This window comes from Cervus elaphus, chromosome 10, assembly GCF_910594005.1.
Source record: "Cervus elaphus chromosome 10, mCerEla1.1, whole genome shotgun sequence".
NCBI lineage: Eukaryota > Metazoa > Chordata > Mammalia > Artiodactyla > Cervidae > Cervus > Cervus elaphus.
The window spans coordinates 44,245,931-44,261,250 of record NC_057824.1 but is presented as its reverse complement, the minus strand read 5'-3'; the positions used below and the strand labels follow the sequence as shown (position 1 = coordinate 44,261,250).

General features: G+C 37.2%; 1 protein-coding gene across 6 annotated transcripts in view; it reads left to right on the top strand.

Annotated features, from left to right (window-relative positions):
- AUTS2 (activator of transcription and developmental regulator AUTS2) overlaps positions 1-15,320 on the top strand; it is a 1,192,920-nt gene that overhangs the window by 494,454 nt on the left and 683,146 nt on the right. For all 6 annotated transcript variants that reach the window (XM_043914907.1, XM_043914908.1, XM_043914906.1 and 3 more), the window contains one exon: positions 4,198-4,299. In XM_043914907.1, coding sequence (XP_043770842.1) covers positions 4,198-4,299 — 102 coding nt within the window. The remainder of the gene's footprint in view (positions 1-4,197; positions 4,300-15,320) is intronic.

Below are 15,320 nucleotides of genomic sequence, written 5' to 3'. Positions count from 1 at the left end.
AACCTTTTCATTAAGTTATTTACTTTGGTTCTGTGCCTTTCCTCCAAAATACCTTTTAAAGCCTAAGAAATAAAACAGTCAAATGCCACTCAATCTATGAAACTTTCTCCATTTGGGGACAGTTTTATATGGGAAAAATAAAACACCACTTTTATGAGATTAAATACTCACTGTTTTGATGTTAGTGGAGGTATATTTTAAAATATCATTGAACAGGAGATTTGGTGCTTATTGGCACCTTCAAGAAATGTTGTATGTTGTTCATTTCGATCCCTGCAGGAATACTCAGCAGTCCAAGATAAGATTTATGGTGCTTTGAGGAACCAAAACTGGGGTAGGAGATTACTTTCGGCTGTTCTTGTGCATGGCACTGCGTAAGTCCCATCAGTCTTCTTGAGTTCTAGCCATAGGTATCTTCTCACATACTTCATCCCTTTGTGAGTTTTGTTTGAAGAGTTAATGGCACCTTCTGAACATTTTGCATCTTCTTGGAACTCTCCATACATACATGAAAAGAATGGCGCAGCCTAGCTCACAAATCTTGCCAGATGTGCACAGAATTGCTCCACCTTCCCTCAGTCTGGGACAGTGGGACTCTCTTACATGTTCATTAGCCATAACAAAACCACGTATCATTATTTTCCCAATTAGTCATTAATACTAGTTAGCTCTGTAATGACAGCACAGTTTCAGAGCATGGTAAATATACTGCTGACTACGAAATTTGATGAAAATACACTGGCTTCTTATATTTCACAAAAGATGATAATCCTACTTGATAGTATTACAGCCACTCATGCTAGATGCTAGCTTCCTTTCACTTTTTTTTTCTTTTTTCTACTTCTGATTCTTAAACTATATTATACCTAATGGGTAGAAACTTCTAAAACTAGAGTGAATTGTAGTAATTTTTAAATAAGTAAGGTCCTTTGATATCTAAAGACTGATAGTAAAAAATTTCATTGCATCATTTATAGCAGAAACTTTCTTATATCAGAGCTTCTGTGAATGCTAGGAGAAATCAATGCATGCAGATTGATTTTTCTTAGGTCTTTAAATGTTTAAGCCAGCACCTGGCCTTTGTAATATCTCTTGGTTGTAGGTAATAGCTGGGAATTTCAGGTGAAGGATTACAACTTCTGAGTTAGTTATACTACCCTGAATGATCCATTGGATGTGGTTGAAAATGCCAGTCTTAAATGTATTCATGGGATTAGGAAGGAATACTTCTTTGCCTGAAATCTTGTGGTTTAGCTTTAGTACTTACTGTAGTCAGTCTGTATCTTTGAAATATTGAGCTGTCTGACAGCTTAAAATCCTAAGTTTCCTTTAAACTTGAGCCTGGCTTTGGAGGTGAAAGGGGTAGTATGGGGGTGGATTTTATGTAAGGCTCTCTGAAGAGAATTCACTGAAGTGCTTTTGCTGGCAGGACATAAGGAAGGCTAGTTAGCTGCTTCCTCTGAGTTTTTCTTGGGTTTTGCTCTTAGCCTAGATCAACATTTAGTCAGATAATTTACATCAGGGCCACTGGGGTCTCTTGTTGGACCTTGTTGAAGTCATCCTTTTCCTTCCATGAAGAAATGTGGAAGAGATCCAAATGGAAAGTCTAGATTTTGTTAAGCCATTTGAGCATTAGGAAAAGTCTTGATTTTCTTATTCTCTGAATTCCCAGTTTGATGTTTATTTCTCCTCTAAGTTGGAGGTGTTAGTTTTTATAAACATTATTTGATCAAATGTTACCTAATAAGATTTCTTTGTGAATACAGTTAGTTACCACAGATGTATTGAAAATAAATTCTATGGGAGAATACTGGTCTACCACAGAATCATTATTTCCAGGTTAAATGTAAACATTTAAGCAAGCACTATGAATTACAATGAAGATAGCAGTAGGCAGTAGAGACATGGGGTTAGTCCTCAATCTGTTCCCTAATTCTGAGCAGATTTCCTTTATTAGTTTTTGTGTTTTTTTTCCATTCCACCCACTGGAGTTAGTTTTACCTGCCTCTACTTAACTTAGAGATCCAATGAGATAGGAGTTCCGACATTGTTTATGAATTACATTCCACACACAGATTTTATCATCAATATAAATATATTTAATGCAGGCCTTTAAAAACTTGATAAAATATATCACAATTATAAAATGAAAATGAGATGAAAATGAAAAATGAAATGCTTGCTAGACTTTGAAGGCATATGTCAGAAAATAAATATATAGAGAAAGAACGCTTTAAAGAGCATGGTGGAAGAGATAATATCTGAGCTTCAAAAAAAACTTTGACCTGAAAAGTGCAGAGAGAATGAGACTGAGCATTCCCGACTGAGAAAATCTAGTGTGAAAAAGTACAGGCCAGGAATGGACATGACATGTTCAGGAAATTGAAAGGAAGTGATGTTCATTTTAGGTTCAATTCCCCTTTATTACAAGTATAAAAATGAAAACTTGAAGAGAATGACAGTATTCTGAACTTTTATTCCATAGTAATAAGAAAAGGCTCATATAGCTTGCATCTGAATTAACTTAGAATTAGTAGGTTTAACATTAACTTAGGAGGAAACTAAGTACTTAAGGGCTCAGGAGGATACAGAATAAAATTAGGATCATTTTTCTTGGTTCCATTAGAGGAGACTTCCTGGAGAAAGGGATTTTAGAAGGAAGTGATAAAAGTGGATTTGTAGAAATGTTGAAAAAAAAAAAAAAGAATGCCTTTTACATAGTGGGGATTTGGGAATAGCTGATTAGATGGTACGGCCAAAAGTCAGGTCTGAACTGTAGTCTTTAAAGAGGCACATTAAAGCTGCAAGGAATGCTGATTTGATTTCATTCTCCAGTCATCTTGGTTCACCTTCCCCCATGGTCCCAAGAGCCACATGAAAGCCTGCAGCCAAGGTGTTTGGTACCTGTTACCTGTTCTGCTCTCTGAAGTTCCCTGCTATCCAGAAATAAGGGGCTCGTGTTCTGTTTGACATTTCCCTTTTTCCGACCCATGCCCCCCTCTACTGTTTCCTCCTGTTTCTTCACAAAAGAAGTTTGTTTGTTTTTTTTTTTAAATTTCCGATAAGACTCCTGATCATTTCCTAGCATGTTGGTTTCCCTGCCTTTTCTTTTTTACTTTCTCTCATAAAGAGTATTTTTCTCTCTCCTCTCAGCCATAGGAACTTAATCTTCTTTTACAATCCAAGACTTCAGAAATTGCCTTTCCTCCTAACATCACTGGCTCGTTTCTGGTTTTCATTTAGCGTGTATGTATTTCCTTGTGTTGCTGTCTCTGTTTATCCTGCTCTTTCTCTTGCTAGAGTGAGCACATTGTAAAGGGACTGTGTGTTGTAACTTGCATCACATTGCTTGTGTTCTCTGCAAACGTGGTTGGTGATAACATCACAGACTAATGGTCCATGTGAATTTGACTCAGTCTTATATAGACTCTTGGTTTGCTGTTCTGTGTGTTTGTTAATTTTGAGTGAAAAATCAGATCTGGGTAAATGTGTCCAACATCCTGAACATGAAAATCAGGGCCAGTAAATGTGTAGAAACTGGTAACACAGCTTTGTAAAGCTACTAAACAGCAGAGACTGTTTAAGTTGATCAGTAAGCACCATATCTCTAGTTTTACTTTCAGGTTCAGATGTTATATTTAATACATAGTTGTTGAATGGATGCTGGCTTAATTTACTTAAGCTGTAGGTCTTAATTTGGTATTTTAAAATATCTTTAGAATATTATCTTGAAAAACAGGGTCTCCCTAGTGGTTAAAGGATAATATAAAGAATCTCATCATTTTCTCTTAGGAAAAGAAAAACTTGTTTTTTGTTCTGTTTGTTGTTTCTTTTTTTTCTTCTCCAGAAGAGGACAGAGAGAATAAGATAGAAATCATAGTTGGTGAAACCTGGATTGGAAAAATCTCAGGGAAGATTACCCTCCAAGATTCATGTTAGACTTTTCAAGTGTTTATTTAAGGCTTGCTCAGGTGTTTTATCTACATTGACATTTTATGCTAAATGTTTTACTTATCTTATCCTCCACATTTCTTTCTATAGCAGCTTGCCTGGCCCTATTCAGAAGCTGAGAAAAATGCTAAAGATCAGGACCTTAAATTGTTCATTTTTGACAAGGCTTAAAGAAGAAGGGTGAAGGGGCAGTTGTGTGAGGAGACCACTGACACTTCCCTTTTTTCTCTTCTCTTCTTCCTTCAGCTCAGGCCGGGGCGGAACAGCTGCAGGGACAGCGCCAGTGAGAGCGCCAGTGGGGAATCCAAAGGCTTCCACAGGAGCAGCTCCCGGGACAGGCTCAGCGACGTAAGTTAGATGACAAACTGGAACCACCAGCCACACATCCCTTGAGTCCAGTTTCCGTTCACCAGCACATCCCTTCTCTTCATTTTGTAAACATCCAAGCATTTATCCTCTCTTGGCAGACACATATTTGAGCCTTGCTTTATAGTGTCATTCTGTTTTCTAGTTTGACTTAAAATGTGTTTTAAAGAATTACAATGTTGGTTGGGTGTATCTGTCAGCTTAGAAACAGTAGATTACAAAAGGAAGTGATTATACTTTTTGGTATCAGTGTTACAAATGAAAAAACTAGTCTGGCAGTGCTGCAACTGGGAGATGGCGTTCTTAAATGTGTGCCTTTCGTCATTTCTTCATCTGTGAGATCAGTAACAGCCCCTTTCTTTCATTTTATTCCTGTTGGAAGGGATGACTAACCCACCACTTACTTGGCAAGTGAAGGAATTAAAATTTCCTTCTGATTTTTGGAGGAAACCCCGCTGTGAGCACACACCACATGCCTCCTAAGGGGGTCTGTCAGCCTTCTAGACCTGTTCTAACCACTCTCCAGCCCCCTGCGCATCAGCAAGGCACGGAACCACTTCTGCCCTCTTGGGGTCGTCTCACACCCCTCCCTGATGTGTCCTAGAACAGGATCCTTGACCCATCTTTTCACCTGAGAGCAACACTTTAAAACTTTCCTTTAAAATAGATCGAGTAGGGGGAAATTTTTATTCATGATAGAAAGAAAGGAACATAAACAGAGTGAGACAGTATTCTTTTTTTCTTCCCAATCTGTTTGATTTATTTGCAAAAAACTTTTACTAGCGGAAGAAAATAAATCTTCTGTCACTAAAATAGTAATTTGGGTAACCATTGAAGAGCATTCCCATAACACCATTTTACCTTTTGTGATTAGTGTACTCAATTTGGGAAATTTCCTTTTCTTTTTTCTCTTCTTGTCTCTTCTCATCCCTTCTTTCCCTCTCCCTCTCTCCGCCTTTCCTTGTCTTTCTTTCTTTCCTTTCTTCCTTTTTTTTCTTCCCCCAGAAGCTACAGGTTACATTTTAGTCACCACAGGTGGTGAGTTTAGGATTCTAACCATCTTTCTTTTTCTTTTTAAATTGAGTTTTAATTATATGGGTATCCCTGGTAGCTTCACTGGTAAAGAATCTGCCTGCAATACAGGGAACCCCAGTTTGATTCCTGGGTCAGGAAGATCCCCTGGAGAAGGGATCAGCTCCTCACTCCAGTACTCTTGAGCTTCCTTGGTGGCTCAGACACTAAAGAATCCACTGGCAATGCAGGAGACCTAGGTTCAACCCCTGGGTTGGGAAGATCCCCTGGAGGAGGGCATGGCAACCCACTCCGGTATTCTTGCCTAGGAAATCCCCATGGACAGAGGGACCTGGCGGGCTACAGTCCATGTGGTCACAAAAAGTTGGACACGACTCAGCGACTAAGCACAGCTCAGCAGCATATAATTAGTGTATAGTACTACATTTGTTTCAGGTGTACAACATAATGACTTGATATTTTTTATACATTCTGAAATGATCCCCACAATAATCCAGCTTTCATCTATCACAATACAAATTTGTTATGGTATCATTGACTGTATTCTCTATGGGTTCACTTATATCCCTGTGATATATTCATTTTATAACTGGAAGTTTATCCTTCTTAATTCCCTTTACTGATTTTGTCTGTCTATCCTCCCACAATCACCTCTCTGCTCTTTGACCACCACTTGTTTGTTCTCCATGTCTATGAGTCTGTTTCTGTTTTGTTTGTTCGTTGCTTTGTTTTGTAGATTCTATGTATAAGTGAAATCATATGGTACTCATTTTTCTCTGTCTGACTTATTTCACTTAGCATAGTATCCTTCAGTTTATCTATGTTGCTGCCACTGAGAGGAGTTCATTCTTTGTTATGGCTGAGTTGTCTTCCTTTGTATGTGTGCGTCAGTGTATAGTATTTTTTTTATTCACTTATCTGATGATGAACATTTAGGTTGCTTTCATATCTTGGCTGTTATAAATAGTGGTGCAATGAATGGAGGGGTACTTTTTTTTTTATTTACTGTTTCTGTTGAAGTAGAAGTAGAATTGCTGGATCATATGGTAGTTCTACCTTTAGTTTTTTGAGTAATCTTCATACTGTTTTCCATAGTGACTGCACAGATTTACATTCTCAACAGCCACGCACAGTGATTCCCTTTTTGTCCACCTTCTCACCAACACTTGTTGTTTCTTGTCTTTTTGATACCAGCCATTCTAACCGATGTGAGGTGATAATCTCATTGTGGTTTTGATTTGCATTTCCCTGCTGATTAATGATGTTAACATTTTTCATGTGCCTATTGGCCATCGGTATGTCTTCTTTGAAAAATGCCCATTTAGGTTCCCTATGTATTTTTTAATCAGGTTGTTTTTTTTTTTTTTTTTTGACATTGAGTTCTATGAGTTCTTTATACATTTAGGTACCAACTCCTTATCAGAAATATCATTTGCAAATATCTTCTCCAAATCAATGTTACTTTTTTGTTTTGTTGGTAGTTTCCTTTGCTGATCAAAAAGCTTTTTAGTTTTATATAGTTCCATTTGTTTATTTTTGCTTTTGTTGCCCTTTCCTGTGGAAGTATATCCAAAAAAAAATTGGTAAGACTAATGTCAAAGAGATTACTGCCTGTGATTTTTTTTGTCCTAGGAGTACTATGCTTTCAGGCCTTATATTTAAGTTTTTAATTCATTTTGAGCTTATTTTTCGATTTAATATGAGGAAGTGTTACACTTTCATTCATTTGCATGTAGCTGTCCAATTTTCTGAACATTATTTATTAAAGATACTCTCTTTCCCCTATCATTTATTATTGCATCCTCTGTCATAGATCAATAGACCATGTGAGTGTTGGTTTATTTCTGTGATGTCTATTCTGTTTCATTGACCCATGTGTCTGTTTTTGTGCCAATACCATAGTATTTTGATTACTCTAGCTTTGTAGCATAGTGTCAAGTCTGGGGGCCTGATACCTTCAACTTTGTTGTACTTTCTCAAGATTGCTTTGGCTTAACAATGAGACAGCATTCAGAGTCTCTGAGTTTCAAGAAGCAGTAGAGTTAGGATATATCATAAAGAGCAAAAACCTTCCCCTTTTGCTTTCCTCTTTTTTAATTCTCTAAAGTAGTTTTCTTGATTATGCTGTACAAGATGATCCAGTGTATTTTAGGAAAAAAATATTATGGCTTATTTTTTCTTTAAAAAATAGAAATTAAACTTTACTAATATTCAATTTAATAAGTATGGGATAGTTCTTATATATAATTCATAAACAGGTATCTTAGGGGTGTGTACTCAAAACTTTTTACTGTCCATTTCTCAGCCAAGGTGGGCAACCCTAAGACACAGAGATCTTGCTGTACCTCTCAGGAAAGGTTGTTAGATTTAGGGTGACATTTGAAATTGTGGACTGTTAAATTCTGGGGCTTCCTGGGTGGCTCAGTGATAAAGAATCCACCTGCCAGTGAAGGAGCCATGGGTTCGATCTTTGGGTTGGGAAGGTACCCTGGAGAGTAAATAGCAACCCACTCTGGTATTCTTGCCTGAGAAATCCCATGGACAGAACAGCCTGAGTTGGACATGACCTAGTGACTGAGCATACAAGCAAATTTGTACAAGAATTAAGTGGGATAAACAAAACGTATAGCATTTTTTCAGAACTCTTAATATCTTAGTTATGATTACCTTTTCTTTTAATGTGGTGCAGTATCAAATAAATAAATAAAGAATACTTAGTCTTTCACTGTGAGTATGAATATATATACAAGAATATTTCATTGTGTTTATATGTTTCGTTAAGTTTGTGGTGGAACTATAAATTTAAAGGTATAACTATTTCTTATCTAATTTGTTAACAATACTTAATCCTTAAATAAGTGTTCTGAGATTTTGTTGTGCTTTTAATACAAGATCATATTGACCCTGGAAATTATTCCAGGATGAGTTAATCATGATTTCATCACAGTAGAGAAATGAAAGCACAGTAGGTCAGGGGGCAAGAGCTCAGGGTTGTCTGGTTACTGAGATCTTTTTCACTGGTTTCCCTGAACTTGTTTTCTTTTTGATCAAAAAAAAATTGACAAAATATATTCTGTGATTATGGATAGAAATACTGAGTATTGTTAAGATATCAATACCCTTCAAAGCAATCTACAGATTCAATGCAATGTCTGTGAAAATTCCAACATCCTTTTTTGCAAAAATGGAAAATCAGACACTCATAATCATATGAAATGGCATGAAGCCCCTAAAAGTCAGCACAGTATTGAAATAAAACAAGTTTGGGAGAGTCACACTTCCCAATTTCAAAACTTAACTACAAAGCTACAGTGATCAAAGCTGTGTGGTACTAGAGTTAGTGTAAGCATATGGACCAATGGAATAGAATTGAAAGTTCAGAAATAAACTCATACATCTATAGCAAAGTAATTTTTAGCATGAGTTTTATATCCATTTATTTGGGAAAGAATTTTCTCTTCAACAGATGGTACTGGGACCACTGGATTTTCCCATGCAAAAGAATGAATTTGGACCCCTACATCACACCATGAACAAAAATTTAACTCAAAATGAATAAGTGACCTAAATGTTAAGGGCTAGAACCATAAAATTCTTACAGGAAAATGTGTGTAAATCTTCATGACCTTGAATTTGCAGTGGATTTTTAGATACGACATCAAAAGCACAACTAGGTAGAGAGAAAATGCATAAGTTGGACTTCATCAAAATTAAAAACTTCTGTGCATCAATGGGTATTGCCAAGAAAATGAAAAGAAAACCTAAAGAATGGGAGGAAAATATTTGCAAATCATATAATTGATAAATGTTTAATATCCAGAATATGTAAAGACTACAACAAAAAGACAAACAACTAAATTCAATAATGGGCAAAGGACTTAAGCAGATATTTTTGCAAAGAAGATACACAAATAACCAGTAAGCCCATGAAAGATGCTCATCATTATAGTGATTGGGGAAATGCAAATAAAAACCAGAATGAGGTATTACTTTACAGCTACTAGGATAGTTATACTTTTGAAGAAAGGAAAATAGCAAGTGTTGGCAAGAATTTAGAGAAGTCAAAACCTTCATACATGCTGGTGGAAATATAAAATGATCAATCCACCATGGAAAACAGCTTGACATTCCTCAAAAAGCTAAACAGAATTATCATACATGACACCAATTCTCCTTTTAGGTATATACCCAAACACCAGGTCCTCAAAGAGATACTTACATGCCAGTTTTCACTGCATCATCATTTATAGTAACCAAAAGATGTAAACATCCCAAGAGTTCATCAGCTGGTACATGGATGAACAAAAGTGGCATATATGGACATGGCAGTATTAGCCATAAAAAAGAATGAAGTTCAAGTCTTGAAAACATTATGCTCAGTGGAAGAATCTAGACATAAAAAGACAAATATTTTCTGATACCTCTTATGTGAAGTATCTAGAATATGCAAGTTCCTAGAGGTAGAAAGTATAATGGGAGTTTTCAGGGACCCATGACAGGGGTAGGGAAGTGTGAAAGATGAGAGTTATGGTTTAACTGTAACAAAGTTTCTGTTTGTGGTGAAGAAATGGTTTTGGAAATCCATAGTTTTGATGGTTGCATAGCGTTACGATGTAACTAATGCCACTGAATTGTACACTTGAAATTAGTTGAAATATTGCATTTTATTTTATATATATATATATATATATATTTTTTTTTACCATAGTAAAAAAATTTTAAAAAATACTAGGGCTGTAACAATCCTGTCAATCTTGTGTCAGGTCAGTCTGTGATATACTTTGGGTTTGTATTGCTTATTATTAAAATTCATACTTCTTGCAGCACTGTTCAAAGATGAAAGGAGAAATGACACACATGAAAAAAGAAAAGGGAAGAAAAAGAAGTAGGTGGCTTTTAGTGAAATGTCTCAAAACCTCCAGTCACTTACTTCCTTCACACGAATAGCTGTGAGGTTGCAGAGCCTTACCTCAGGGCCATTGCAATCTACAATCTTTGAGATGAATGCATTTGATAAGTCAAGTCACAAAGTAACTCTTTTGGGTATGAGGGCAATGTCTACCCCATGATATTTTAAAGAATAAAGATTCTTCAATTTTTTTTTTCTTAAAGGAGAACTAGTAACTAATTACTTTAATAACTGTCAGAAACTGAGGAGATAGAGTCAAAGGCCACTGCTAGTTTTTGTTTGCTGAAATATCTCCTTGTTGCTCCTCACCTTGCTCATGCTTTCATTACTTTCTTGAACATGTGGAAAATAGTTATTGCTGTTTCAACGTTCATATTCTACTAACTCTGTCATCTGTGTCATTTTTTAGTCTGTTTCTGTTGATCGATTTTTATCCTCATTATGGATTGTATTTTCTGGCTTTTTGTCTGTGGCTGACTTTTTTTTTAAGATGCCAAATTTTAGGAATTTTTTTGTTTTTGATGAGTGCTGGATATTTTTGGTTTTCATAAATATTCTTGAGCTTTTCTCTGGGATACAATTATGCCACTTGGAAATAATATTTTTATTTCTTCTGAGGTTTGCTTTTAAGCTTTTCTGGGTGGAACATCCAGAACAACCTTTAGGACACAGCTTGCTTTTCCCCAGTGCTGAAGACTCTGCCTAATTCCCGATGTGGACAAGGTTTTTCCACTCTGGCTGGTGGGAGTGCCAGTTATCCCCCGCCCTCCGTGACTCTGCAGTCATTCTACCTGCTCCTTCCGGGTGGTCGTTCCCCTTCCCTTGGGTACTTTTGTCACATGGATGTGCTGATACAGACTCCGGTGATGACGAGAGGGACGATGTCACCGTGAACCTGCCTTTTCTCCCATCCTCTGCTTTACAAATTTCAGCTGACTTGGCTTCTTCTGACTGTCAGCTCTACCTTCTCAACTCAGGGGTTCTTCTGGACTCCACCTGGGTTATCCCCAGCCACCCTACTATGGCATGAAAACTCTCTCCAGGGACTGTGCTGGGGCAGTTGTAAGAATTATTTTGTTTTCTTTCTGACCCTCTAAGATCACTACACTCCTATTGCCCAGTTTCTTAAAATGTTTTTTTTTCCCCCACACATTTTGTCTAGTTGTTTTAGTTACTTAAAGTGGGAGAGTGAATTTAATCCCTGTTAGTTTACAATCCCCACTCTAGATTTTAAGCTGAGATGAAATTCTCTTTCAGTCTTTCACTCACTTGAAAGATATTTTTAGAAGCTTTGGAAGTTGAGACTTACCTCAAGTGCCTCTAATCAAGATAACTATGTTATTCCAGCTTGGCTTCTTTCTTTCTTTTTTCAATTGGACAGGCAAAAAAATTAAGAAAAAAGAATTCCAGTGTGGCTGGAGAATTTGACTCATGGGTAAAGCTCAAAAACCAAATGTGCTTGGCTTTTCCAGATTATGTATCCCACAGTACATTGCCAGGAGGGAATAATAGTCTACAGGGACTCTCACATTGTCCACATCAAGGAGAAACAGTAACTTGTTTAGATTAGTCACTAAGGAAAAGGTTAAGGGGAATAATTGACTATATAAATATTCATGATGAGTTATTCAGAGGGAAAAGTATTGCTTCTAAACTTAAACAGAATTTGTAACTTGAGGAAGTTGTCAAAAGTCTTGAGATAAACTTACTTAAAGACTTAATACATAGAACAAAACCTCAGATTTTGAAGTGATCATGGGCATTTGTTACAAACAGACCAAGTTTTAATAGCTAGCTTGCTATTTATTATCCATGTGACCTTGAGCAAAAAACTTGATCTTTCCAAGCCTTGGTTTCTTGTTCTGCAAAATGGGGGTCATTTCATCTACCTTGTAAGGTTTCTTTTAAAACTTACCTGGTACCCTGTGTTTGAATTACTTTAACAGTTCTTGGCACATTCACTGTGCTCAAAAATATTTATTTCCTTCTTTTACGTCAGATTTATACTTACCGTAGAAGCCTTTTCTAAACTTTCTGATTTGAATTCCCTTGTAGCTGTCAGTTCCACAACACCTGCTTGTCTCAATCATGACAAACACCATTTTCCTCTCAAATAAAATCTTCATTATATTCTGTTTTCTCAAACCTGAACTCTTTTATTTCCCTATCCCCATACTGGATCTCAGAGCTATTACCTTCAAATTTGAACTTTTTTCCTTCCTCTTAGTTAACCTGTTTACGTAGTCACTCTCCTATTTCTGAGGAAGCATTTGACAATGATTATCCTTACCTTTACATAACTGATACTCAAATGCCCTTATCATTTCTTACTTGGATGATTCCTGTGGCCTCCCAATGATAGAATCTGATCCACCTCTGTTACCTTTGCCTGTTACTCTACAAAGCTTCCACAGTTGTTGTTTTTTTAAAAATATTTATTTACTTCTTTTCTTTATTTGGCTGCACCAGGTCTTGGTTTTGGCATGCAAAGTCTTAGTCATTCATATGGGATCTAGTTCCCTAATCAGGGATCGAACCTGAGCCCCTTGCATTGAGAGCATGGAGTCCCAGCCACTGGACTGGGAAAGGCCCAACAATTGTTTTTCTGAGAATCAGAACTCACTATTAAACTGTCTTGTTTAAGATCCTGTGGACGAAGTCCCACACTGCTGAGGCTGTTAGCAGAATCTTCCCCTGAGATGTATGAAGCTACCTCTTCATTCCCCCTTTCTTCCTCTACTCCCCTGTGGTTTGTACCTTCTACTTGTTTCTTCTGGAGCGCTCTTTTTTTTCTCTTCTGTAGCCCAATGTCACTTCTAGCAAACTCTTCCTGCTACCACCCTGTGGAAATAAACCCCTTTAATGCTTTATTCAAATAACTACATGGATGTGGCTTCTCTCTGAAAGAATTTGGGCTCGGGATTTTAATTGTGAAAAGGCAGACAAATATTTCATACTTTTAAAATGTTCAAGATGTTGAAAGAATTGAAATATTTCAAGTTAGGTGAAAGGGGAATTCTCGTAACTGTTATGCAACACAATTCTCTAATCTTATTGTTCTGTAGCTCTTTAGTCCATTTAATACCACAGTTGATGCATTTTTTTCTACTGCTTCTTGAAATGTCCCTTCTCCTATCTCGAATCTCCCAGGTTTCGGGTTTTTATTGGTTTGTCTATCCCACAGTGCCAACACTCATCCATCTATGCAAGCATCTGTCCTAGCTTCCTTTCTTCCCACCCACCACCCAAACCTTTATTGCCAGGTTTACTAGTTAATTAAGGAAGAAACAATCACAGTCCATAGCATCAGTGAACTTCCCTGTATATAAGTAGAAAATCTAATCCAGACCTGTTACAGACTCTTGGTATTCTGTCTCTCCTTTCTTTTCTTTTTCTATTTTTGCCATATTTTCATTTTCCCTACCATTTTGTTTATGTCTTTTGTATTTCCTATGTAATATTTTTATGTGTTTTCTTGGGTACGCCAGTGTTTTGATCGTCCAGGAGTATTTTTCTAATCCCTTCTAAGTGTCAGGTGTAGTTCTGGACACTTGCGGTTGAATGGGGAGCAAGATGAAACCTTTCGCCTCATGAAGCTTCTACTCTGTTGAGGGAGGCAAACAGCAAACCTGGGAGCAAATGGTAGCCTTCCTTTCGATGTAACACATTTCATGAAGTGAGCAAAGCAGGAGTGGGGGTGGCGAGGTGTTGCCACTTTAACTGGAATAACTGAATTAGTCCTTTTTGTTCTGGTGATGTTTAAACTGGAGCCTGAATGATGAAAGGAGGGAAGAACATTCAGGCAAGTTAAGTGATAAGATCATGGCCTTGACTCAGGAGTAAGCCTGACGTGTTTAAGTGTGAGGGGTGGGGGAGGCCTTTGTGGTTAGAGCAGAGGGAATGTATACAGGAGCTGATCACATGATATTTTCTAGTTCATAGTAAGGAGGCTATAGACTCTCTTAGTTTCCTGGGCAACTGTAATGCATGATCACAAACCAGGAAACTTAAAACAATACATTTATTATTATCTTGTAGTTTTTAAGACTGGAGGTCCAGCATTAAGCGTTGGCAGGGCCATGGTTTCTCTGAAGTCTCAGAAAGGAGTCCTTCCTTTGCTCTACTGGCTTCTGATTGCTTCTTATAATCCTTGGTGATACTTGGCTTATAACCACATCACTTCAATGTGTGCCTCTATTCACATGGGCTTTTACTCTATTTGTAGCTCTATACGTCCGATTTCCTTATAAGGAGAACAGTCATTGGATTTAGGTTCCACCTAAATAGTCTTAAACAGTTATGGAGGTTCTCAAGTCTCAAAATGTGCAGTCAGCAAGCTGGAGACCCAGGAGAGCTGATGGTTAGTTCCAGTCTGAGCCCCAAAGTCTGAGAACCAGAAAGACTGGAAGGCTTGACACCCTGGAAAAGTCTGTGTGGCAGCTTGAGTCTGAAAGTGGGGAAAAAAACCTGTTTCACTTTGAAGGCTGTGTCAAGGGAATTCCCTCTTAATTTGAGTACAGCCATCCCTTTTGTTCTGTTAAACTGATTGGATGAGGCCCACTTAATTATGCTTTACTTACAGTATGCTTTACTCATCCTGTTGGTTTAAATGTTAAACTCATCCAAAAACACCCTCAGGGTAACACCCAGACTAACATTTGAGCAGGTATCTAGTTACCCAGTGGCACAATTAAGTCAGTGCATAAAATTAACCCTCACAATCACATTCTTAGGTTCCAAAAAGGCCCTGTAATTTTAGTGGGACACTGTTTAACCTACCATATAAGTTAGTATTTAAAAAGCCTCTCAAAGGTGTTAGAAGGAATGTTGTAATTTTTACTTTAAAATGTTTGCTTTTCCTTTTATGTGAATAGTTGCAGATAAAATTGAGAGCAAGAATGAAATTAGGGGGAAAAGCCAGAAGGCTGCTGAATAGAAATGAGAACTGGTAACAACTTCAAATGGATTGTAACAGGTTGAAAATTGAATTTGGAAGTGACCATTTCCACCCCTGATGTTTTTTCAAGTTGTGCCCACATTTTTACTTCCACTAGTGGCTCAT